At 74.0% G+C, this 22,175-nt stretch overlaps 3 protein-coding genes across 3 annotated transcripts; 2 read left to right on the top strand and 1 right to left on the bottom strand.

Annotated features, from left to right (window-relative positions):
* Nucleotides 1-1,814: 1,814 nt before the first annotated feature.
* On the top strand, nucleotides 1,815-12,279 carry ATP2B3 (ATPase plasma membrane Ca2+ transporting 3; the record flags this gene model as incomplete). Its single annotated transcript, XM_082012285.1, is given in 21 exon segments — nucleotides 1,815-2,262; nucleotides 2,675-2,872; nucleotides 3,244-3,501; nucleotides 3,852-3,977; nucleotides 4,056-4,193; nucleotides 4,354-4,395; nucleotides 4,501-4,665; nucleotides 4,744-4,958; nucleotides 5,420-5,662; nucleotides 6,287-6,528; nucleotides 6,643-6,877; nucleotides 6,990-7,169; nucleotides 7,456-7,543; nucleotides 7,696-7,802; nucleotides 8,084-8,275; nucleotides 8,361-8,574; nucleotides 8,945-9,156; nucleotides 10,104-10,211; nucleotides 11,229-11,402; nucleotides 11,960-12,122; nucleotides 12,125-12,279. Coding segments are annotated over 21 exon segments (3,633 nt in total). The 5' UTR covers nucleotides 1,815-2,084.
* On the bottom strand, nucleotides 12,270-14,001 carry CCNQ (cyclin Q; the record flags this gene model as incomplete). Its single annotated transcript, XM_082012270.1, is given in 6 exon segments — nucleotides 12,270-12,452; nucleotides 12,525-12,746; nucleotides 13,329-13,433; nucleotides 13,435-13,462; nucleotides 13,623-13,809; nucleotides 13,908-14,001. Coding segments are annotated over 6 exon segments (747 nt in total). The 3' UTR covers nucleotides 12,270-12,341.
* A 721-nt stretch (nucleotides 14,002-14,722) lies between these two features.
* On the top strand, nucleotides 14,723-17,479 carry HAUS7 (HAUS augmin like complex subunit 7; the record flags this gene model as incomplete). Its single annotated transcript, XM_082012269.1, is given in 14 exon segments — nucleotides 14,723-14,759; nucleotides 14,762-14,766; nucleotides 15,426-15,468; nucleotides 15,471-15,540; nucleotides 15,617-15,684; nucleotides 15,766-15,827; nucleotides 15,901-15,952; nucleotides 15,955-15,997; nucleotides 16,070-16,149; nucleotides 16,152-16,285; nucleotides 16,357-16,528; nucleotides 16,531-16,568; nucleotides 17,217-17,298; nucleotides 17,421-17,479. Coding segments are annotated over 14 exon segments (945 nt in total).
* Between the last annotated feature and the right edge of the window lie 4,696 nt (nucleotides 17,480-22,175).

Genomic DNA, 22,175 nt, shown 5'->3' with positions numbered 1-22,175 from the left:
TGGGCCGCGGCACAGGCGCGTGCGGGCGGGCCGGGGACACGGGCGGGGTGCAGGTGTGCCGGGGCACACGCGTGTGCACGCGTGCCGGGGCAGGTGTGCATGCGGGCGCGCTGGCGGGCACGCGCGTGCGAGGGTGCCAAGGGCAGGCGCGGGCGCGCTGCTGCCACGCGCGTGTGCACACGTGCCGGGACACGCGTGTGCCCGGCGGGGCACGCGCCCGCGCACACGTGCAAGGCGCGCCAAGGGCACGCGCGTGTGCAGGTGCGCCGCGGGGACGCGCGGCGGGGGGGGACCTCGCGGGGGGCACGCGCGCCCTGGCGGCGGGTGCGGGTGCGCCGCCGGCACGCGTGTGCACGCGGGCCCTGGGGCACACGCGTGTGCGAGCGCACTGGGGGCACGCGGGCGCCGGGGCACACGCGTGTGCCGGTGCGCGGGGACTCGCGCTCTGGCGCGCGGGGGCGGTTGCGGGCCGGGCGGGGGTCCGCACCCCACGCACACGCGTGTGCCCGGCCGGGGGGGGCGCGGTTTGCACGCGCGGGTGACCACCCCCCCACCCCCCCCCGCCGTTGCGGGGGCTGAGCCGGGCTGGGGCGCCCCGCCCCCCCTTTGGCGCAGTCCTCGCGCGCCCGCCGCAGGGCCGGGGGCGGGGCCAGCGCTGCGCTGCCCCGCCCCCCCGCCGCTCATTGGCCGCCGCCGCGGGACGGACAGGCGGGGGGCGGGGCATGGGCGGGGGGACGGGCTGCCGGAGGGGACCGGGGGCGGCGGCTGGGGGGAACTGGGAGCAACTGGAGGGGACTGAGGGTGACTGGGGGCGACTGGCAGGAACTGGGAGTAGCTGAGAGCGACTGGAGGGGACTGAGAGAGACTGGGAGCAACTGGGATTTACAGGGAAAACTACTGAGAATGACTGAGGGAACTGTGGTGTAGGAGTTACTGGGGGAACTGGGAATTGCTGGTGTTTACTAGGAGCTAGTGGGTTTTACTGGGGAACTGGAGAGAGAGAACATAAGAAGCGCGGGAGTTACTGTTACAGGGAACTGGGAGTAATTGGGAATTTACTGAGGGGATTGGGAGTGACTGAAGGAGTTATGCACTGGGAGAACTGGGGGTTACTGGGAAGCGCTGAGAGAATTGTGTTCGAGGGGTTCTTGGGGGAAACGGAGGAAAAGAGTGTTTCAGAGAAGACTGGGAGTTACTGGCATGGCTGGGAGATACTGGGGTTCACTGCCAGAACTGGGAGTTACTGGAGTTTCTGCAGGGACTGGGATTTGCTGGGAGAGCTGGGAGCTCTGGGAGTTTCTGAGGGGTTTCTTGGGGGAACAGCTCACTGGGGAGACTGGGGGTGCTGGGGGAGCCAGGACGGGCCGTTTCTGAGGGGAGCGGCCATTGGGAACAGGCTGGGGGGGGTCTGGGGGTGCTGGCATGGGGGAGGGGGCAGGGCCTTGTTGGGGGGGGGGGGGCAGACTGGGAGCTACTGGCCCGTGCTGGGCCGTGGGTGACAGCCCTGTCCCCAGGTGTGGCCCAGGCAGGGGGGGCGGCCGCCCCTGACCCTGGCGCCGTCCATGGCCTGGCCCCCCCACGGGGGCGAGCGACCAGCCAGGGGGGGCCCCCCGGCATGACCCCCCCCGGGCCCCGCCACCGCTGAGCAGGTGAGAGACCCCCGGCCCCAGCGATGGCCCCGGTCCCTGTCGATGACCCCAGTGGTGTCCCTGGTCCCTAAGGATGCCCCCAGCCCCCGAGGACGGCCCTTGTCCCTAAAGATGTCCCCAAGCCGTGCCCCGTGTCCCTGACGATGTCACCGAGCCACGTGCTCTGTCCCTGGCAGCGCCACTTGTCCTCAGCCGTGTTCCTAAGCCGTGTGTCGTGTCCCCAGCGATGTCCCCTGCCCCAGCGATGTCCCCAAGTTGTCTCCTGTGTCCTTTCTCCCCGGTGTCCCCCAGCCCCTATGGTGTCCCTAAACCCCCAACGCTGTCCCCAAGCCGCATCCCTTGTCCCTCCTGTGTCCCCTGCCCCCAAGCCCCCCGGCCCCGGCCCTTCCGCGCCCCCAGCGCGCCGGGTCCCCGTCCCCGCAGGCCGCCGGCGCCATGGGGGACCTGGCCAACAGCGCGGGGGAGGCCGGCCCCGGGGGGGGCTTCGGCTGCAGCCTGGCGGAGCTGCGGGCGCTGATGGAGCTGCGCGGCGCCGAGGCCCTGCTGAAGGTGCAGGAGGCCTACGGGGACGTCCACGGGCTCTGCCGCCGCCTCCGCACCTCGCCCACCGACGGTAACGCCGCCCCGGGACCCCCAGAGGCCGCCCCATCCCCTAGGGACCCCTGGGGCCCCTCAGGGACCTCGGGAGGTCTCCCCGGCACGCCCCAGGTCCTCTCCTATGGACCCCCCGGGACCTCCCTGGGACCTCCCCCCCCTCCCTGGGACCCCCCAGGGGATCTCACTGTCCCCCCAGGAACCTCCCTGTCCCTTGGGAACCATCAGGGACCCCCCAGAGACCTCACTGGTCCCTGTGGGACCCCCAGAAACCTGGGACCCCCCAGAGACCCCCCCCAGGGATCCCATTGTCCTCCAAGGCCCCCCTGAGACCTTGCTGCCCCCCCAGGGGTCCCAGGGCACCCCCGGCAGGAGGGGGGGCTGGGGGCACCCCGACGCAGGGGGGACCCAGGCGTCCGGGCGCCCCCCAGGGCTGTCGGAGGGGGCGGCGGAGCTGGAGCGGCGGCGCCAGGTCTTCGGCCAGAACTGGATCCCCCCGAAGCGCCCCAAGACCTTCGCGGAGCTGGTGTGGGAGGCGCTGCAGGACGTCACCCTCATCATCCTCGAGGTGGCCGCCGTCGTCTCCCTGGGGCTCTCCTTCTACGCCCCCCCCAGCGGGGACACCGAAGGTGGGGGGCGCCGGCGGCGCGGGGGCCTCGGGGGACGCCAAAGGTGGGGAGCCTGGGGGGGCTGGGGCGGACCCCCGCGTGGGGGACGGAGGGACACCGCTGTCCCCGGCGTCCCCCTCGCGCCCCTTGGTGCTGTCCCCTGCGTCCCGTCCCTATCCGACCCCGTCCCCCGGCTCTCCCCCGTGGCCCCCTCCACTCCTGCCCCGTCCCCATGTCCCCCCGTCCCCATCCCGGCCTGGCGTCACCCCCACGTCCCCATCGGTGGGCTGATGCCATCCCCACCGTGCCGCCGTCCCCACGCCCCGACGCCGTCCCCACGCCCCGACGCCGTCCCCCGCGGAGTCCTGACGTCCACCCTCGCCGCCCCACAGTCTGCGGCCACGCCTCGGGGGGTGCGGAGGACGAGGGGGAGGCGGAGGCGGGCTGGATCGAGGGGGCGGCCATCCTGCTGTCGGTGGCCTGCGTCGTCCTCGTCACCGCCTTCAACGACTGGAGCAAGGAGCGCCAGTTCCGTGGGCTGCAGAGCCGCATCGAGCAGGAGCAGCGCTTCGCCGTCGTGCGCCACGGCCGCCAGGCACAGGTCCCCGTCGCCGAGCTGGTGGTGGGCGACGTCGCCCAGGTCAAGTACGGTGAGTGCCGCGGCGCCGGGCAGGAGGGGCCCATCAGGGCGCTGGGGGCTCTGGCAGCCCCGACGCCGGGGTAGAGGGGCACGCCGGGGCGCTAGGGGCTCTGGCAGCCCAGACGCCGCGGTAGAGGGGCACGCTGGGGGCTCTGGCAGCCCCGACGCCTGGGTAGAGGAGCATGCCGGGGTGCTGAGGGCTCTGGCAGCCCAGACGCCTCGGTAGAGGGACCCGCCGGGGCGCTGAGGGCTCTGGCAGCCCCGACGCCAGGGTAGAGGGGCACGCCGGGGTGCTGGGGGCTCTGGCAGCCCCGACGCCGGGGTAGAGGGGCACGCCGGGGTGACGCAGCCTCTCTCCAGGCGACCTGTTGCCAGCTGACGGAGTCCTGATCCAAGGCAACGACCTGAAGATCGACGAGAGCGCGCTGACGGGGGAGTCCGACCACGTCCGCAAGTCGGTCGACAAGGACCCCATGCTGCTCTCGGGTGAGGCGGGGCCGGCTGGGGGCGTTCGGGGGGCTGGGGGACCCCGCTGTGACCCCCTGCGTCCCCCCCCGCGCGCAGGCACCCACGTCATGGAGGGCTCGGGGAAGATGGTGGTGACGGCCGTGGGCGTCAACTCGCAGACCGGCATCATCTTCACCTTGCTGGGCGCCGGCGGGGAGGAGGAGGAGGAGAAGAAGGAGAAGAAGGAGAAGAAAGGTGGGGCTCCGCGTCCCTGCGGGTGGGGTGACTCCCCGTGGGCTCTGGGTTGGCTCGGGACGGGCTCTGGTTGGCGTGGGGGGCGCCGGGGGGTCCCCAGCCCCGTCCTCCCCGCCGCATCTCGTCCCGTCTGACGCCGGCGCCGTCCCTCCTGCCGCAGGGAAGCCCCAGGACGGCGCGGCGGAGAACCTGCAGAGCAAAGGTGCGCCGGGGTCCCTCGCCGGGGCGGGGGCCGGCGGGGGGCCACGCCCAGAGCCTCGCCGGCGTATCCCCCTCCCCGCCGACGGGGCCGTGTGGGTGTCCCCAGCCAAGAAGCAGGACGGGGCGGTGGCGATGGAGATGCAGCCGCTGAAGAGCGCGGAGGGGGGGGACGTGGAGGAGCGGGAGCGGCAGCGGAGCAGCGGCCCCAAGAAGGAGAAGTCGGTGCTGCAGGGCAAGCTCACCAAGCTGGCCGTGCAGATCGGCAAGGCAGGTGGGCGCCCGGGTCCCCCCGGGACGGGGACGTGTCCCCCCGCCCCGCCGGCGGGTGCCTGAGGGCGCTGTGCGGCAGGGCTGGTGATGTCGGCGGTGACGGTGATCATCCTGGTGCTCTACTTCGTCATCGAGACCTTCGTGGTGGAGGGCCGGCCCTGGCTGGCCGAGTGCACCCCCGTCTACGTCCAGTACTGGGTCAAGTTCTTCATCATCGGCGTCACCGTCCTGGTGGTGGCCGTCCCTGAGGGGCTGCCGCTGGCCGTCACCATCTCCCTCGCCTACTCCGTCAAGGTCAGGCCCTCCCAGCGCCCCGCCCCGTCTGTCTGTCCTCAGAGCTCCTCCATCCGTCTGCCCGTCCGTCCGTCCGTCCCTCCGTCCTGCGAGCTCTCGCTCGTCTCCGTCTCTGTCAGTCCGTCCCCCAAGCTGTTCTGTCCGTCTGCTCCGCCATCCCTTCGTCCCTCCGTCCTCAGAGCTCGCCCATCCCGCCGTGGATGGGTCCGCCGTTCCCTCTGTCCCTCTGTCTGTCTGTCCTCCGTTCCCCGTCCCTCTGCCTCTCCTCCGCGCTTTTCCCCATGCGCCCACCCCTCCGTCTGTCCCTCTCCCCCCGAGCCCACCGTCCATCTCCGGAGCTCTCTGTTCGTCCGTCCTCTGGGTCCATCCGCCCCTCCCAGACCCCGGCACAGCTCCCCCCGCCCCGGGGTGCCGCTGGGTGCCCCCCACCCCTCCCCAGCGCCCCCCGTCTCCCCCCCCAGAAAATGATGCGGGACAACAACCTGGTGCGGCACCTGGACGCCTGCGAGACGATGGGCAACGCCACGGCCATCTGCTCTGACAAGACGGGGACGCTCACCACCAACCGCATGACGGTGGTGCAGGCCTTCCTGGGGGACACCCACTTCCGCGCGCCCCCCGACCCCGCCGGCGTCGCCCCCCGCACCCTCGACCTCCTCGTGCAGGCCATCGCCATCAACAGCGCCTACACCACCAAGATCCTGGTGAGGGGACGGGGGCAGCGGGGGACCCCGCCGCCGCCGCCCCGCGCGCCTCTGGGACCCCGGGGGGGGCTCGGGACCCCCGGCGGGTGGGACACCGGGGGTTGCTCAGCGCTCCCAGGGACCCCTGTTTGAGCCCACTCTGCTCTCTGCCCCTAACGGCCCCTCTTTGCCCCCCCCCGTCCTGTTTCTGGCCCCTGTACCCACCCCTGCTGCCCCATATCTATCCCCCAACCCCTATACCTGCCCCCATACCCACCCCTGCTGCCCCATATCTGCCCTCCGACCCCTATACCTGCCCCCATACCCACCTCTGCTGCCCCATATCTGCCCCCTGACCCCCATATTCATCCCTGCCCCCAATATCTGTCCCCCGACCCCCATATCTTTCTCCCCAACCCTTGTATTTGCCCTCCCGACCCCTATATCTGCCCCCCCCCCATATGCCCTCGTGCTGCCCTATATCCATCCCTGACCCCAACATCTCTTCCCCCTGGTCCCTATATCTGCCTCCTGACCCCCATACCCACCCTTGCCACCCCCCACCTGCCCCTGCTGCCCCGTATCTGCCCCCCCTTGCCCCCCACCTGCCCCATTCCCGCCCCTGCCGCCCCCCGCGGCCCCCAGCCCCCCGAGACGGCCGGGGGGCTGCCGCGGCAGGTGGGGAACAAGACGGAGTGCGCGCTGCTGGGGCTGGTGCTGGCGCTGCGGCGGGACTACGAGGCGGTGCGGGCGCAGGTGCCCGAGGAGCGGCTCCACAAGGTCTACACCTTCAACTCCGTCCGCAAGTCCATGAGCACCGTCACCCGCCTGCCCGCCGGCGGCTTCCGCCTCTACAGCAAGGGCGCCTCCGAGATCCTGCTGCGCCGGTGAGGGCGGCCGCGCCCCTCCCTGCGAGGGAGACCCGCGCCCCGAAACCGGCCCCGGGGACGGGGGCCGCCCCCGCGGGCCCCCCAGGGACGCCCCCTCCCCGGTGCCGGCAGGTGCTGCGCCATCCTGGGGGGCGGCGGGGAGGCGCGGGCCTTCGGGCCGCGGGACCGCGAGGACGTGGTGCGGAAGGTGGTGGAGCCGATGGCGGCGGCCGGCCTGCGCACCCTGGTGCTGGCCTTCCGCGACTTCCCCCCCGCGCCCGAGCCCCCCTGGGACGACGAGGCCGCCGTCGTGGGCGAGCTCACCTGCATCGCTGTCGTCGGCATCGAGGACCCCGTGCGCCCCGAGGTGCGGGGAGGAGGGCGGGGGACGCGGGGGGACGGGGCGCGGGGATGCAGGCTGGGGACCGGCGGGGGCGGGACGCGGGGCCAGGGGTGCCCGACCGCCCGGGGTGCCGCAGGTGCCCGAGGCCATCCGGAAGTGCCAGCGCGCCGGGATCACGGTGCGGATGGTGACGGGGGACAACCTGAACACGGCGCGGGCCATCGCGGCCAAGTGCGGCATCCTGCCCGCCGGCGAGGACTGGCTCTGCCTGGAGGGGAAGGAGTTCAACCGCCGCATCCGCAACGAGAAGGGGGAGGTACGGGGGGCACTGGGATGGACTGGGGGGCACTGGGATGGACTGAGGGCACTGGGAGAAGACCCTGGGATGGACTGGGGGATGCCTGGATGACTGGGGGGCACTGGGATGGACTGGGGGCACTGGGAGAAGACCTTGGGATGGACTGGGAGGCACTGGGATGGACTTGGGGGGGGAAATGAGTTGAGGTCTTTGGAGGGGGACACCAGGATGACAGGGGCCTCATCCCGTGGGGCTGCCCCACAGTTTGGGGGCAGGGGAGCTGACCCCGCCCCGTGCCCCCCAGGTCGAGCAGGAGCGCCTCGATAAGGTCTGGCCCAAGCTGCGCGTCCTGGCGCGGTCGTCGCCCGCCGACAAGCACACCCTGGTCAAAGGTGGGGCTGGGGGCATGTGGGGAGCAGGGGGTGCAGGAGGGAACCTGGGGGGCAAGGAGGGTGTCTAGGGGGCGTTTGGGGTGAAGGGGGGGCGTAGGGGGTTTCAGGGGTGCCCAGAGGCCGGTCGGGGTCCCCACCGCGCCCCTCCCCAGGGATCATCGACAGCACCATCGGGGACCAGCGGCAGGTGGTGGCCGTCACGGGGGACGGCACCAACGACGGCCCCGCGCTCAAGAAGGCCGACGTGGGCTTCGCCATGGTAACCCAGCCCCCAAAACGGGCCCCCGGCACCCCCCGACCCTCCCTGTCCCCCTCGGGACCCCCGGACCCTCTCCACCCCCTCAGGGGACCCCCACATCCCCCCTCAGGGGACCGTCACCGTAGGAACCTCCATTCCTGCCCCCGTTACCCCCGACTCTGTCCTGGGGGGTCCCCCGACCCCTTCCCACCCCGGAGACCCCCAGCGTCTCCCCAGCAGCCGCCCCGCCGTCCTGCCTCAGGGTCCCCCCTTTCCCCTCGCCCACCCTCGGGTCTCCCCAGGGCATCGCGGGGACGGACGTGGCCAAGGAGGCGTCCGACATCATCCTGACGGACGACAACTTCTCCAGCATCGTCAAGGCGGTGATGTGGGGCCGCAACGTCTACGACAGCATCTCCAAGTTCCTCCAGTTCCAGCTGACCGTCAACGTGGTGGCCGTGGTGGTGGCCTTCACCGGGGCCTGCATCACCCAGGTGGGGCGCGGGGGGCGGCGGGGGCCTCCGCGGCGGGGGCGCGGGGGGAGACGGAGGCCGTCCGCCTGTCCCGCCGCCCCCGCAGGACTCCCCGCTGAAGGCCGTGCAGATGCTGTGGGTCAACCTCATCATGGACACCTTCGCCTCGCTGGCGCTGGCCACCGAGCCGCCCACGGAGGCCCTGCTGCTGCGCAAGCCCTACGGCCGCAACAAGCCCCTCATCTCCCGCACCATGCTGAAGAACATCCTGGGCCACGCCGCCTACCAGCTCGTCATCATCTTCACCCTCCTCTTCGTCGGTGCGTGCGCGTGGGGCCCGCCGCGCCCGCGCAGCCCTGGCCGGCGTTAGCCGAGGGTCCCGTACCCGTGGCTGTGGCCCGGGGGTGGGCCCACGGGAGACGTGGGGAAGGGTCCCATGCCCATGGCTGTATCCCCAGGGGGGTCTCACGCCCATGGCAGTGCCCCCAGAGGGGTCCCATGTCCCACGAGAGATGCAGGGAGGGGTCTCACGCCCATGGCAGTGCCCCCAGGGGGGGTCCCATGTCCCACGGGAGATGCAGGGAGGGGTCTCACGCCCACGGCAGTGCCCCCAGCGGGGTCCATGCCCCAGGGCGGGCTGGAGCAGCCGGCGGCCCCCTCGGGCTGACACGGCCCCCACCCCCCCGGCAGGGGAGGTCTTCTTTGACATCGACAGCGGGCGCAACGCCCCCCTGCACGCGCCGCCCTCGGAGCACTACACCATCATCTTCAACACCTTCGTCATGATGCAGCTCTTCAACGAGATCAACGCCCGCAAGATCCACGGCGAGAGGAACGTCTTCGATGGCATCTTCGCCAACCCCATCTTCTGCTCCATCGTCCTGGGCACCTTCGCCGTCCAGGTGGGGCGCGGGGTGACGCGGGGGCACCCCGACACGCCGAGGGGGGGCCGTGGGGACCCCCGAACCGTGGGGGACCTGTGGGGACCTTGTTGTCCTCTCCCGTTGTCCCAGGCACCTTTGCCATCCTCGGGGGGCTGCGGAGACCCATGGTGCTGCCCAGAGATGGAGGGGACCCCCTGGACCCCCTGGAAGTGGGGGGGAACCTGCAGAGACCCCTTGGGGACCCCTAGATGTGGAGGGGACCCCCAGAGACACACACCCCCCCCCCCAGGGACCCCCAGATGTGGAGGGGACACCCAGACGTGGAGGGAACCCCAAAGGCTCCGTGGGGACCCAGAAGGACCCCCCAGATGTGGAGGGGACTGCTGGAGACCCCGGCTCCCCAGGGACCTCATGACCTCCTCCGGGTGCTCCTGTCACCCAGGTGGGCTGCAGGGACCTGTGGGGACCCCCGGACACCCCCGTCTTCTGCTCTATCATCCCAGGCACCTTCCCCATCCAGGTGGGCCACGGGGACCCTCAGGGCCCCCCAGCTGCGGAGGTGACCCATGGGGACACTGGACACAGAGGGGGGGCCCAGAGGGACCCCCGGGGAGACACCCAGGCATGGAGGGGCCCCCTGGGGACCCCCGACAGCCCCAGCATCTGCTCCATCGTCCTGGGCACCCGCACCTCCAGGTGGGCCATGGGGGTCAGGGGCACCCCCAGCAGCCCTGGGGACCCCAGGGGGACCCCCTCACCCCTGGGCACCCCAGGGAGACCCCCAGCAGCCCTGAGGACCCCCTCACCCATGGGGACCCCAGACCCCTACGGGATCCTCTGGCACCCATGGGGCTCCCCACGGGCCCTCTGTCACCCCATGGGGGACGTTATAGGGACCCCCAGCTCCCCACAGGGACCCCGCGGGGTGGCCGGGGACCCCGCTGAGCCCCCGCTGTGCCCCCCAGATCGTCATCGTGCAGTTCGGGGGGAAGCCCTTCAGCTGCTCCCCGCTCAGCGCCGAGCAGTGGCTGTGGTGCCTCTTCGTGGGGGTCGGCGAGCTCGTCTGGGGGCAGGTACGTAGCGGGGCGCCCTGCCCCACGGCACGCCCGGCGTCCGGGCCCCACACGGCCCCCTGCGCCCCCCGGGGACCCGGGATGGCCGGGGAAGGGGGACACCCCGTTATCTGTGGTGCCCCCTTCCCCCTGGAGGGGCTGGGGGGCTGCGCCGCTCCCCTCGTTAGCCCCACAAGGGTGGGGCTGGGCCTGCTCCTGCCTCCTCTGCTGCGGCCTCGCTAACCTCATTAACCTCATTAACCTCCTAAGGAGGCCAGCCGTGCTGGGGCTCATTAGCCTCCTGCCCTCGTTAACCTCCCTGACCCCTCTGCTCATTAACCCGGCCGGGCCTCGGCCTCCTCGGGCCCTGCCAGGGCAGAGCTGCCCCCTCGTCACCCCCGTTACCCCGAACGGGGCGGGCTCCTGGGGGGCCCAGGTGCTGGCGTGGGCGCCGGGTCCCCGAGGCCTCGTTAGCCCCGTTACCCTCGTTAGGCTCATCCCCGGCGCAGGTGCTGGCCCGGGTGCCCCCTTTACCCTTGTTACCCCTGTGACTGGCATTAGCCTCGTTAACCTCGTTACCCCATTACCCTCGCCCCGCAGATGATGGCCTGGGTGCCCTTGTTACCCTCGTTACCCTCGTTAACCTCATTGCCCTTGCCCCGCAGATGATGGCCTGGGTGCCCCAGTTACCCTCGTTACCCTCATTAACCCCGTTCCCCTCACCCCACAGGTGCCCATGGCCTGGGTGCCCTCATTAACCCATTACCCTTGTTACCCTCGTTACCCCGTTACCCTCGTTAACCCGCTGCCCTCGCCCCGCAGGTGATGGCCTGGGTGCCCTCGTTACCCCGTTACCCTCGTTACCCTCGTTAACCCGCTGCCCTCGCCCCGCAGGTGATGGCCTGGGTGCCCTCGTTACCCCGTTACCCTCGTTACCCTCGTTAACCCGCTGCCCTCGCCCCGCAGGTGATGGCCTGGGTGCCCTCGTTACCCCGTTACCCTCGTTACCCTCGTTAACCCGCTGCCCTCGCCCCGCAGGTCATGGCCTGGGTGCCCGGGGGGCGGCTGCGGTGCCCCGGGGCGGGGCGGGGCCGGGCGGAGCCGCGGCGGCCGGAGGAGGAGGACGAGGAGGAAGAGGAGGACGCGGCCGAGCGGGCGCTGCGCCGGGGGCAGGTGCTCTGGGTGCGCGGCCTCAACCGCATCCAGACGCAGGTGGGCGCACCCCTGACCCCCGACCCCTGACCTCTGACCCCCAGCCAATGCAGGGAGACCCCCTGCCCATGGGAGCCTGGCCCCGCCCCTCCCTGCTGGCCCTACAGACCGCTGACCCTTCACCCCTGACCTTATGGGCCCCTGACCCTCGACCTCTGACCTCAAACCCCCAACCTCAGAGCCTGCCTTGACCCTGACCCTCGACCTCTGACCCCAAGGCTCCCCTATGGCCTCTGACCCTCAGCCTTTGACCTTAAGGGTCCCCCTCTGGCCCTGCAGCCCCCAACACTGTTCTGCACAGGGGGGTCCTGACCCCATGAGCCCCCCCAGCCCCCTACCAGCACCGTGACCCCCAACCTCTGACCTTGTGGCCCGCCCCCCCGGGGTGCGCAGGAGCCCTGCCCCCGGCCCCCCCCAGGGGACACCCCAAGGCCCCCCCCGCCCCGGGAGACCCCCCATTCCCCCTCCGCAGCCCCTCCCCACCCCCAGCCCCTCTCGCTGCCCCCCATTCCTGGGGGGGTGGGGCCCGCGCCCCCCGCTGACCCCCCGCCCCCCAGATGCGGGTGGTGCGGGCCTTCCGCAGCTCGCTGGGGGGGCCCCCCCCGCGCCCCGAGGCGCGCCCCGGCCCCCCGCCGGCGGCGCCCCCCCCGCTGCTCTTTGGGGACACGCGGGACATCCCCCTCATCGACGAGACCGACGCCGAGAGCGAGGCCCCCCCGCCGCGGGGAGCCCCCCCCGGCCGCCTCCACAGCCTGGAGACGTCGCTCTAGGGCGGCCGTGGGGCGGCCGTGGGGCGGCCGGCGCTGCCAAGGGCGTGCGGGTGCGTCACCGTTTATTACGCGCCTGCGCGCGCCCCCCACCCCGCGCGGGTCATTAAAGAGGTTACGGAACGAGCGGCTGCAGGCGGCGCGGGGGGCGGGCGGGCGCGCGCCGGGGGGCTCAGTCGCGCGCCGGGGGGCTGCCCCCCACCTGGGTGTCGAGGCTGTAGAGCCCCAGCAGCTCCCGCTCGATCTCCTCCAGCTCCTGGGGGCCCAGCCCCGGGCTCAGCACCTGGGGGGGGGCACAGCGCGTCAGCCCCGCCCCCCCCGCGCCCCCCAGCCCCACCCCCCCGCCCCCCCTTACCTGCCACCAGCGCGGGGGGCTGCCCGGGGGGGCCGGGCGGCCGCAGAGGGCCAGGGCCAGGTGGAGGGCGGCGGCGGCCAGGTGCTGGGGGGGGTACCGCAGCCCCAGCCCCCCCGCCGCCCCGTCCCGCACCAGCGCCCAGGAGACCCCCGGCACCCGCGGGTGCCCCCAGCCTCCCCGCCGCCCCCAGCGCCCCAGCGCCAGCAGGTACTGCACCAGGTACTGGGGGGGGGGGGCACGGATGGGGGGGCGTCAGCGACCCCCACCGCGCCCACACCCCCCAGAGGGATCCCAGGGGCGTGGGGGGGTCCCATAGGGGTCCCAGGGGCCTTGGGGGGGTCCCGCAGGGGTCCCGGGGCATGGGGGGCGTCCCATAGGGGTCCCAGGCCTGATGGGGTCCCACAGGGGTCCCAGGGGCATAGGGGGTCCCAGGGGTGTGGGGGGGCGTCCCATAAGGGTCCCAGGGGTGGGGGGGGTTCCAGCAGCTTCCTAGGGCTGGGGGGGTGGTCCCGGGGGGTGGTCCCAGGGAGGTGTGTGGGTGTCCCAGGGCTGGGGGGGGTGTCCCAGTGGGTCCTAGAGGGGTCCCTAGGGCTGGGGCTGGGGGTTCCCAGGGGGGTCCCTCAGGGCACGGGGGGGGCCCTGGGTGGCCCCAAGGCCTTTGGGGTGGCCAGGAGGGGTCTCTGGGGGTCCCAGGGGTTTCCCCGGGCCCCACGGAGCTGCAGCGTGACCGGGGAGGGGGCACGGGGGTCTCCCGGGGAACCCGTAGGTGTTCGGGGAGGGTCCCGGGGGGCGCGGGGGCCTCACCTTGTGGGGGTGTGCGACGGGGACGCGGAAGCGGAGCACGCGCAGCAGCAGCAGCTCGCACTGCAGCAGGCTGTCCCGCAGCCCCCAGAACCCCCCGCCCCGGCCCCGGGGGCGGCTGCCCGGGGTGCAGGCACCTGCGGGCACGGCCACGCCGCTGCGGCGCTGGGGCGGCGTCCCGCGGCGGGGGGCTCCGGGGGGGGGTCAGGCCACCCCCAGGATGGGTGTCAGGGGGCCGCAGGGTGGGTTTGGGGGGGCCCGAGGGGGGCCAGGGCGGGCGTCGGGGGCCCGGGGTACCTGTGGGCGACGTTGAGGACGTCGCGGGCGCGCAGGGGCGTCCCCTGGGCCTTGGCGGCCAGGAAGAGGGCGGCGGCGGCCACCAGGTGGGGGTCGTGGGGGGCGGCCGGCCCCACGGCCCGGGCGAAGCGGTGGAAGGCGGCGCAGGCCGTGGCCAGGGCCACCGAGCCCAGCCCCAGCTTGATGCCTGCCGGCGCCACGACGTCACCGTGATGTCACAGCCCGCCTCGCAGTGGCGTCCCCCCTGCCCCCCCCCCCCCGGTGATGTCACGGCCCCGCCCTTACCGGCCTCCATGATGAAGCGGGCGATGCGGAAGCGGGCGCGGGCCTCGGCCCCGCCCGGCCAGGCCCCTCGCGCCTCCGCCGGCTCCAGCTCCATGGCGGCCTGCGGGGAGCGGCACCGTGACGTCACGGCGGGCGGCGGTGACCTCGCACCGGGTCATCCGCCCCCTGCACGATGGCGTCAGCGCGTGACGTTGCGTCACGACGCCACCATCCCGTGGTGAGCGGGGAGAGGGGCCTCGTCCCGATCGGACGTGGCAGTGATGTCATGAGGGCAGGCTGCTGCCTGGCAGTGACGTCACGCCGCGCCGCCACCCTCATTCCTGCCCCCTCCCCGTGGCCGCGGCGTCACGGCCGGTTCCCCTCCCCCCCCTCCCCGCGGTTGCCGAGCCCGGTCACGCGCCCACGTGCCCGGCCCCGCCCCACCTCAGCCGGCGGCGGCCACGGGGGACCCGGAGGCGGCGGCGCGGCGGTCCCGGCGCTGTCCGACCACTTCCGGGGGCGGGACGCCTCTGCGCAGCCGCCGCCGCTCCGCCCGCTCCTATTGGCCGAGAGGAGGAGGCGGAGCGCGGCCGGCTACCAATGCCGTGGGACGCGCGGCGCGCCTGCTCGCGGCAGGGCGGGAAGCCTCCCCATTGGCCGCGGCGCGGCGTTCCGGCCAATGGGCAGCTGGTGGGCGGTGGGTAGGGAAGGGACGGCAAGGACTGCGCAGGCGCCGCACTGCCCGCCCACTGGGAGGAGCCGCCAGGCACCGCCGGCCAATCAACGGGCGCGCGGCGCGGCGCGCAATCGGCGAGGGCGGCTGCTCAGGGCGGGAAATGGCGGCGGAGGCGGAGGCGGCGGCAATGCTGGAGCGCTCGAGGTGGCGCGGGGCCTGGGGGTCCGGTTGCTCCAGGGGGGCGGGAAAGGGCTTCGGTGCCCCGGGGGGGGGGCATGGGAAGGGGTCCCGGTACCTCAGGTGAGGGAGGGAAGGGGCTCCGGTACCTCAGGGGAACGGGAAGGAGTCCCGGTGCCTCAGGTGGGAACGGGAAGGAGTCCGTGCCTCAGGTGGGGACGGGAAGGGGCTCCGGTGCCTCAGGTGGGGGCGGGAAGGGGCTCCGGTGCCTCAGGTGGGGGCGGGAAGGGGCTCCGGTACCCCGGGGGGGGCGGGAAGGAGGCTCCGGTGCCTCAGGTGGGGGCGGGAAGGGGCTCCGGTGCCTTCAGGTGGGGGCGGGAAGGGGGCTCCGGTGCCTCAGGTGGGGGCGGGAAGGGGCTCCGGTACCCCGGGGGGCGGGAAGGGGCTCCGGTACCTCAGGTGGGGGCGGGAAGGGGCTCCGGTACCCCGGGGGGGCGGGAAGGGGCTCCGGTGCCTCAGGTGGGGGCGGGAAGGGGCTCCGGTGCCTCAGGTGGGAGTGGGATGAGGCTCCGGTACCGCGGGGGGATGGGAAGGGGCTCCAGTACCTCGCGGGGGCAGACAGGGCCGTGATGGCCCCGGGGAGCCCCCGGCAGCCCCCCGGGGCCCCGACAGCCGCCGTCCCGCAGGCGCTGGCGTGCCCCGCCGTGGCGCCGGTGGTCCCGCTGGAGCCGGCGAGGCCCTGCGGCTGCTCTGCACCCCCTCGGCCCGGCGCCTGGCCCTGCTGGAGTGGACCTGCTCCCGGTACGGGGTGGGGGGGGCTCCCCGGCCCCCGGCCCCCGCCCCGCGCCCCCGCCTCACCCCCCGCCGCCCCTTGCAGGGTGTACCCCCCGCTGGCCGCCCGCCTGGCCGCCCTCCAGGACGGCCCCGAGGACGCCCGGCTTCGAGGTAGCACCCCCGACCCCCCGGCCGCCCCCGAGCAGCCCCCGCGCCGCCTCCCCGCTTCAGCCGGCGCCGCGTCTCCCGCAGAGCTGGCCGAGCTGGGCGCGCGGCTGATGCTGTGCCGCGCTGACGACGCGGCGCTGGTGGAGGTGGGAGCCGGGAGGCCTGGGGGGGGCCGGGGAGGGCCGGGGGGGGCCGGGGGTCACCCCTGTGCCCCCCCAGGGCTCGGCGCCCCCCGAGCGGCAGCTGGAGTTCATCAGGGACCTGCTGGACGCGGCCCCCCGCCGGGGGAGGGGGCCGGGGGCTCCCCCAAGAGCAGGTAGGTGACCCCCGCCCCTCTCCCGGGGGTCCCGGCCCCACGGCCGCCCCCACACCTCCCCCCCGCCCCCAGGCGCGGCGCCGTGCGCCGCACCACCCGGTTCCTGTGCGAGGTGCTGGACACCCCCGCGGGGCTGGCGGCCCTGAGCCCCCCGTCCCCCCGCCGCTGCCCCGCTTCGGGGACGGCGACAGCCCCCGGCCCCGGAGACCCCGGCCCCGTCCCGCGGGGCCGGCGCTGGAGGCGGCGCTGGAGGCGGCGCGGCGGCGCCTGGAGCTGCTGGAGGCGCAGGTGAGGTCGGGGGTCCCTGGGGAGGGGGCGCGGGGCGCCCCGGGGGGTCCTCCTGACGCCCTTCTCCGCAGAGCCCCCAGCTGGGGGGGTCGCCGGGCCCGGCCCCCCCGGCCCTGCGCGCCCTGGGGGTGGCGGGGCGCGACCTCGCCGCCCTGGCCACGGCTTTTGGGGCGATGGAGCTGCAGGACCCCTGGGGCGCCCCGGGCTCGGGGGCGCCCCCCACCCTCGCCCCCTGCGGCCCCCTGGCCCCCCCGTCTGGCAGGGCCTGCGGCAGCTCGTGCAGGTGGGGGGCAGCCCGGGGCGCCTGGTTGGGGGGTTGGGGCCCTTGTCCCTCCAGGGGGGAATCGGGGGGTCCCTGGGCCCCACGGGAGGGGCGTTGTGAACCCCACGGGAGGCTGGAGTGGTCCCTGGGTCCTATACAGGAAGATTTGGGGGGACTCTGGGCCCTATGGGGGGAATTTAGGGGGGGCCTCTACCCCATGGGAGACCATGTGGGGTGGGGGTCCTTGGGCCCCACAGGGAGGCTTTGGGGGGGTCCTTGGGCCCCACAGGGAGGCTTTGGGGGGGGGGTCCCTCGGCCCCACAGGGAGGCTTTGGGGGGGGGGGTCCCTCGACCCCACAGGGAGGCTTTGGGGGGGGGGGGGTCCCTCGACCCCACAGGGAGGCTTTGGGGGGGGGGGTCCCTCGACCCCACAGGGAGGCTTTGGGGGGATCCCTGGGCCCCACAGATGTGCTGGAGGGCGTCGGGGTGCCCCTGGGCCCCATGGGGGGGGGGGGATGTGCCGCACTTGGGGGTCTCAGGGCCCTTGGTGGGTGGTCCTGGGGGCTCTCCGGGCCCCACAGAAGGGCTTTGGGGGGGTCCCTGTGCCCCATGGGGGGGCTGGGGGGCCCTGGGGCTGCCGGCACCCCACGGCCGCCCCGATGCCCCCAGGGCCTGGGGGTCGCGGCCCAGCTGCGCGACACGGCGGCGGCGGTGACGCGGCTGGCGGGGGAGCCCCGGCACCGCGCCATGGGTGAGTGGGGAGGGGGCACCCCGGGCCCCACCCGGGGGTCTCGGGGGGCACCCCCGCCACGGGGGGGGCTGCCCGCTGCCCGTTCTCAGGGCCCCGGCCCTTCACCCCCCTTCTCCCCACAGAGACGCGGGTGGCCGCCCTGCGGCAGCGCTTCGGGGCCGGGGGCCCCCCCCAGGACTGACCCTCCCCCATCCCGCCCGGACCCCGGGGCTGGGGCGCGGCGGGGGGAGGGGCGGCTCCGGGGCGCCCCCCTCCCCCCACGCCTGGATTTGGGGGCGATGAGCGCATTAAAGAGGCGGAGAGCGACGCCGATCGCTGCTAATGAGGGGGGGACGGGGCTCGGGGGGGCCCCCCGCCCCCCGGTGTACGCTCGGGGGGGTCCCGAGGGGCCCGCCGGACGCCTGGGTTCCGTGGGGGGGGGCGGGGGCCGCGCGCTTTCGGGCCCTATATGGAAGGAGCGCAGGGTCGGCGCCGTGTTTACACCGAACGCGCCGTGACTCAGCGCCGGGGGACGGATTCCTGCCCCCTCCCCCCGGCACCCGGGCGGTGACGCGCGCGGCCCCCCCCAAATTCCTGCGGGGCTGAGGTCACCGGGATGGAGCCGGCCCGGCCCCCACCCCCGGGGGGCAGTGACCCCGACCCCTGCGCGGGCGTCACACGCGTGTGGAGCCGTGTGGCACCTGCGGCGGCGCATAACGTGCGTGTAGGAGTGATGCGGTGCCCGCACAGGCGTGTAACACGCGTGTGGAGCCCATGTAGTACCTGCAGAGACGCATAACATGCGTGTAGGAGTGATGCGGTACCCGCACAGGCGTGTAACACGCGTGTGGAGCCGTGTGGTACCTGCAGAGACGCATAACATGCGTGTAGGAGTGATGCGGTGCCCACACAGGTGTGTAACACGCGTGTGGAGCCGTGTGGTACCTGCGGCGGCGCGTAACGTGCGTGTAGGAGTGATGCGGTGCCCACACAGGTGTGTAACACGCGTGTGGAGCCGTGTGGCACCTGCGGCGGCGCGTAACGTGCGTGTAGGAGTGATGCGGTGCCCGCACAGGCGTGTAACACGCGTGTGGAGCCGTGTGGCACCTGCGGCGGCGCGTAACATGCATGTAGGAGTGATGCGGTGCCCGCACAGGCGTGTAACACGCGTGTGGAGCCGTGTGGTACCTGCGGCGGCGCGTAACGTGCGTGTAGGAGTGATGCGGTGCCCACAAGTGTAATACACATGTGGAACCGTGTGGCACCCACAGAGACACGTAACACGCGTGTCTGTGGGAGCAATGCAGTTCCCATACAGGCATGTAACGTGCGTTTACATGTGTCGGTGATGTGACACGCACACAGGTGTTACACGTGTGTGACGTGTGCCGGGTGTGCGGGCGCACCGTGGCTCACCACACGCGTACGTAACGTGTGAGCGCGCGGCGCACTGTTCAGGCCTGTGACACGCATGTTTGCACACACGGGGGCAACACGACTGACGCGCAGGCGCGTAACACGCGTGTCCGCGCGGGTGGGAGCGACGGGGCCCCGCGCAGGCGTGCGACGCGTGTGCTTGCGGGCGACACGGCACCCGCGCAAGCGTGTAAGGCGCCTGCCAGGAGCCTCGTGCCCGGGCACACGCGTGTGCGAGGACGCTCGTGCCTGCAGGCGTCCCCGGACCCCCGCGCCCGGGCTTCGGCCACGGGCTGCCGCGGAGCCCCCGGTAACGACCCCCCCAGTAACGAGCCCCTCTGGTAGCGCCCCCCCCGGTAACGAGCCCCCCGGTAACGACCCCCCGGTAACGACCCCCCGGTAACGACCCCCGGCACTATCGGGCGCCCCGGCTGGAGCAGCCGCTTCCGGCGCTGCCTCATTTCCTGACCCCAAAGGGCCGGGGGGGCCCGGCCCCATAGGGCCCCCGCCCTGCCCCACGGCTCCCTGCGGGCTGGCCCCAGGGGTCTCCATGGGTCCCGCGGCCCCCAGGGCGCCGGCTCTGCCCCTTTGCTGCCCCACGGCGTCCCCGGGGCCTGCGCCCCATGGCTGCCCTGGGGGCCCCTTCTCCATAGGGTACCGCAGAACCTCTTTATAACCCCGTGGGGTCCCTGTGGGCCCCCGTTCTGACCCACAGCTTCCCTATAGGGCCCCATTGAGCCCTTTTACTGCCCCATAGCATCCCTATAGGTCTCTATTCTCCATAGGGGCCTATAGCATCCCTACAGCTCCCTCACTTCCATAGGGCCCCCCTCAAGCCCTTGCCCTGCCCCACGAGGTCCCTATAGGTCCCCTCGCCCATAGGCCCCCCTCAAGCCCCTGCCCTGCCCTATGGGGTCCCTATAGGTCCCCCTCGAGCCCCTGCCCTATAGGGTCCTATAGCTGCCCCGTGCCCATAGGCCCCCCCTCAAGCCCCTGCCCTGCCCTATGGGGTCCCTATAGGCCCCCCTCGAGCCCCTGCCCCACCCTATGGGGTCCCTATAGGTCCCCCTCGAGCCCCTGCCCCGCCCTATGGGGTCCCTATAGGTCCCCCTCGAGCCCCTGCCCCACGGGGTCCCTATAGCTCCCCCAGCCCCATAGAGGCCCCGTCCCGCCCCGTGGGGTCCCTACGGGACACCCCCCCCCCGCCCCACCTCCGCGCCCCCCCCGCCCCCTCCCCCCCCCGTGGGGGCGGGGCTCCCGCCGCCCGTTACCAATTAAGGCGCCGCGCGCGCCGCGCGCCCCCCGGCAACCGCCACCCGCACGCGCGCGGCCGCGGCTCCGGCTGCTGCTGCTGCTGCCCCGGCGCGTCCGGCCCCGGCCCCGCCGCTGCCCCCGGCCGCTGCCCCCGGCCCCGCCGCTGCCCCGGCCCCGCCGCTGCCCGGCTCCTGCCCCCGGCCCCTGCCCCCGGCCCCTGCCCCCGGCCCCGCTCCTGCCCCCGCCCCGCTCCTGCCCCGGCTCCTGCCCCCGGCCCCTGCCCCCGCCCCGCTCCTGCCCCGGCTCCTGCCCCCGCCGCCCCTCCGCGCCCCGGACCGCCCCGCTCCCCGCCTCGACCCCCGACCGGCGCCGCTGCGGTAAGTGTGGGGCTGCGGGGGCGGGGGCGAGAGGCGGCCGCCGGGGGGGGGTCTCCGAGGGACCCCCTCGGGGGTGTGGTGAGGAGAAAGGCCCTGAATGGCGATGGGGGGGGGACGCCGCTTTTGGGGGGCGGGGGGGCTCTGAGAGGGACCCTGGGTGATGTCGTGAGGAGAACCCCCCCTGACTCGGGCTGGGGGACCCCCCTGTGGGGCTCTGGGGACCCCCCCGGTGGGGGGAGAACGGGGGGCCCCGCTTTTGGGGGGCTGGGGAGCCTCTGAGGGACCGTCAGGAGTGTTACGAGGAGAAATGAATGGGGCTGGGGGACCCCCCAGTGGGGGAGATCGGGGGGGACCCCGCTTTTGGGGGGCTGGGGAGCCTCTGAGGGACCCCCTCGGGGGCGTCGTGAGGAGAAAGGCCCCTGAATGGGGCTGGGGGACCCCCCGTGGGGCCCTGGGGACCCTTCTGTGAGGGGAGATGGGGGCGACCCTGCTGTCGGGGGTCGGGGGGCTCTCTGAGGGACTCCGCCTGGTGTTGTGAGGAGACCCCCCCCGAATGGGGCTGGGGGACCCCCCGAGGGGACCTGGGGACCGCCTGGTGGGGGAAGAAGGGAGGGGACCCTGCTTTTGGGGTCTGGTGACCCCCTTGGGGGGACCCCTACCGGGGTGCCGTGAGGAGACCCCCCCCCCGAATGGGGCTGGGGCACCCCCCCTGACGGGACCTGGGGACCCCCATGTCCGGGGAGCAGCGGGGGGGGCCCTTTTTCGGGGGACTGGGGAGCCCCTGGGGCCCGGGACCCTTTTTGGGGCGGGGGCCCCTCTCCCGGGTCGCACCCTCCCGGGTGCCCCCCTTTTGGGGGGACGGGACGTTTTGAGGGGCCTGGGCCCCCCAAGGGGTGCGTGGGGTGGTGGCGGGGACCCCGGGGGGCGTGGCGTGGTGGGGCGTGGCAGGGCGTGGCAGTCCCTCGCTGCCCCAACCCCACTTTGGGGACCCACGGGGGCATGTCCTGAGCCGGAGATCCCCCCAAATTAGGGGGTCCCAAAGAGGGGGCGGCCTAGATAGGGGCGCCCGAGGGTCCCCCAGGGGGGAGTCCCGATGCGGGGGGGTCCTGGTTTAGGGGTTCAGTGGGGGGTCCCCTTACAGGGGCGTGTGGGGGTGTCCCAAATTAGGGGTGCGGGGGGCTGCCCCCCCGCTGTGGGGTCCCCCGGTAGTGATGCGCGGGGGAGCCCCCCGCCGTGGGGTCTCCATGTGGGGGTGTGCCAAGGGGGTTCCCCAGTGTGGGGGTCCCCGGCGGGCTGCAGGGCCCCCCCCCCGTGCAGGAGGTCTGCCCTGGTGTCAGGATCCCCCGTGGGGGTGCAGGGGTCCCTCCGTGGGGCTTGCAGGGTCTCTGCCGGGGCGGGGGTCCCCGGTGGGGGTGCGGGGGTGTGTCCTAGCGGAGGGGGTCCCCGGTGGGGGTGCGGGGGTGTGTCCTAGCGGAGGGGGTCCCGGTGGGGTGCGGGGGTGTGTCCTAGCGGAGGGGGTCTCTCCGGGGCGGGGGTCCCCGGTGGCGGTGCGGGGGTGTGTCCTAGCGGAGGGGGTCTCTCCCGGGGCGGGGGTCCCCGGTGGCGGTGCGGGGGTCTGTCCTAGCGGAGGGGGGTCCCCGGTGGGGGTGCGGGGGTGTGTCCTAGCGGAGGGGGGTCTCTCCCGGGGCGGGGGTCCCCGGTGGGGGTGCGGGGGTCTGTCCTAGCGGAGGGGGTCCCCGGTGGGGGTGCGGCGGGCTCTCTCCGCGGAGGGGGGGGGTACGGCGGTGTCTCCGGGGGCGGGGCGCGGGGGGGGGGGGGTCGCGCCGCCGGTGCCCGCCCTCCGACGCCCCC

The sequence above is a fragment of the Phaethon aethereus genome, assembly GCF_964289735.1.
Source record: "Phaethon aethereus genome assembly, chromosome: 34".
Classification (NCBI taxonomy): Eukaryota; Metazoa; Chordata; class Aves; order Phaethontiformes; family Phaethontidae; genus Phaethon; species Phaethon aethereus.
The sequence above is the reverse complement of the archived record's forward strand: the minus strand, read 5'-3'. Positions and strand labels throughout refer to the sequence as shown.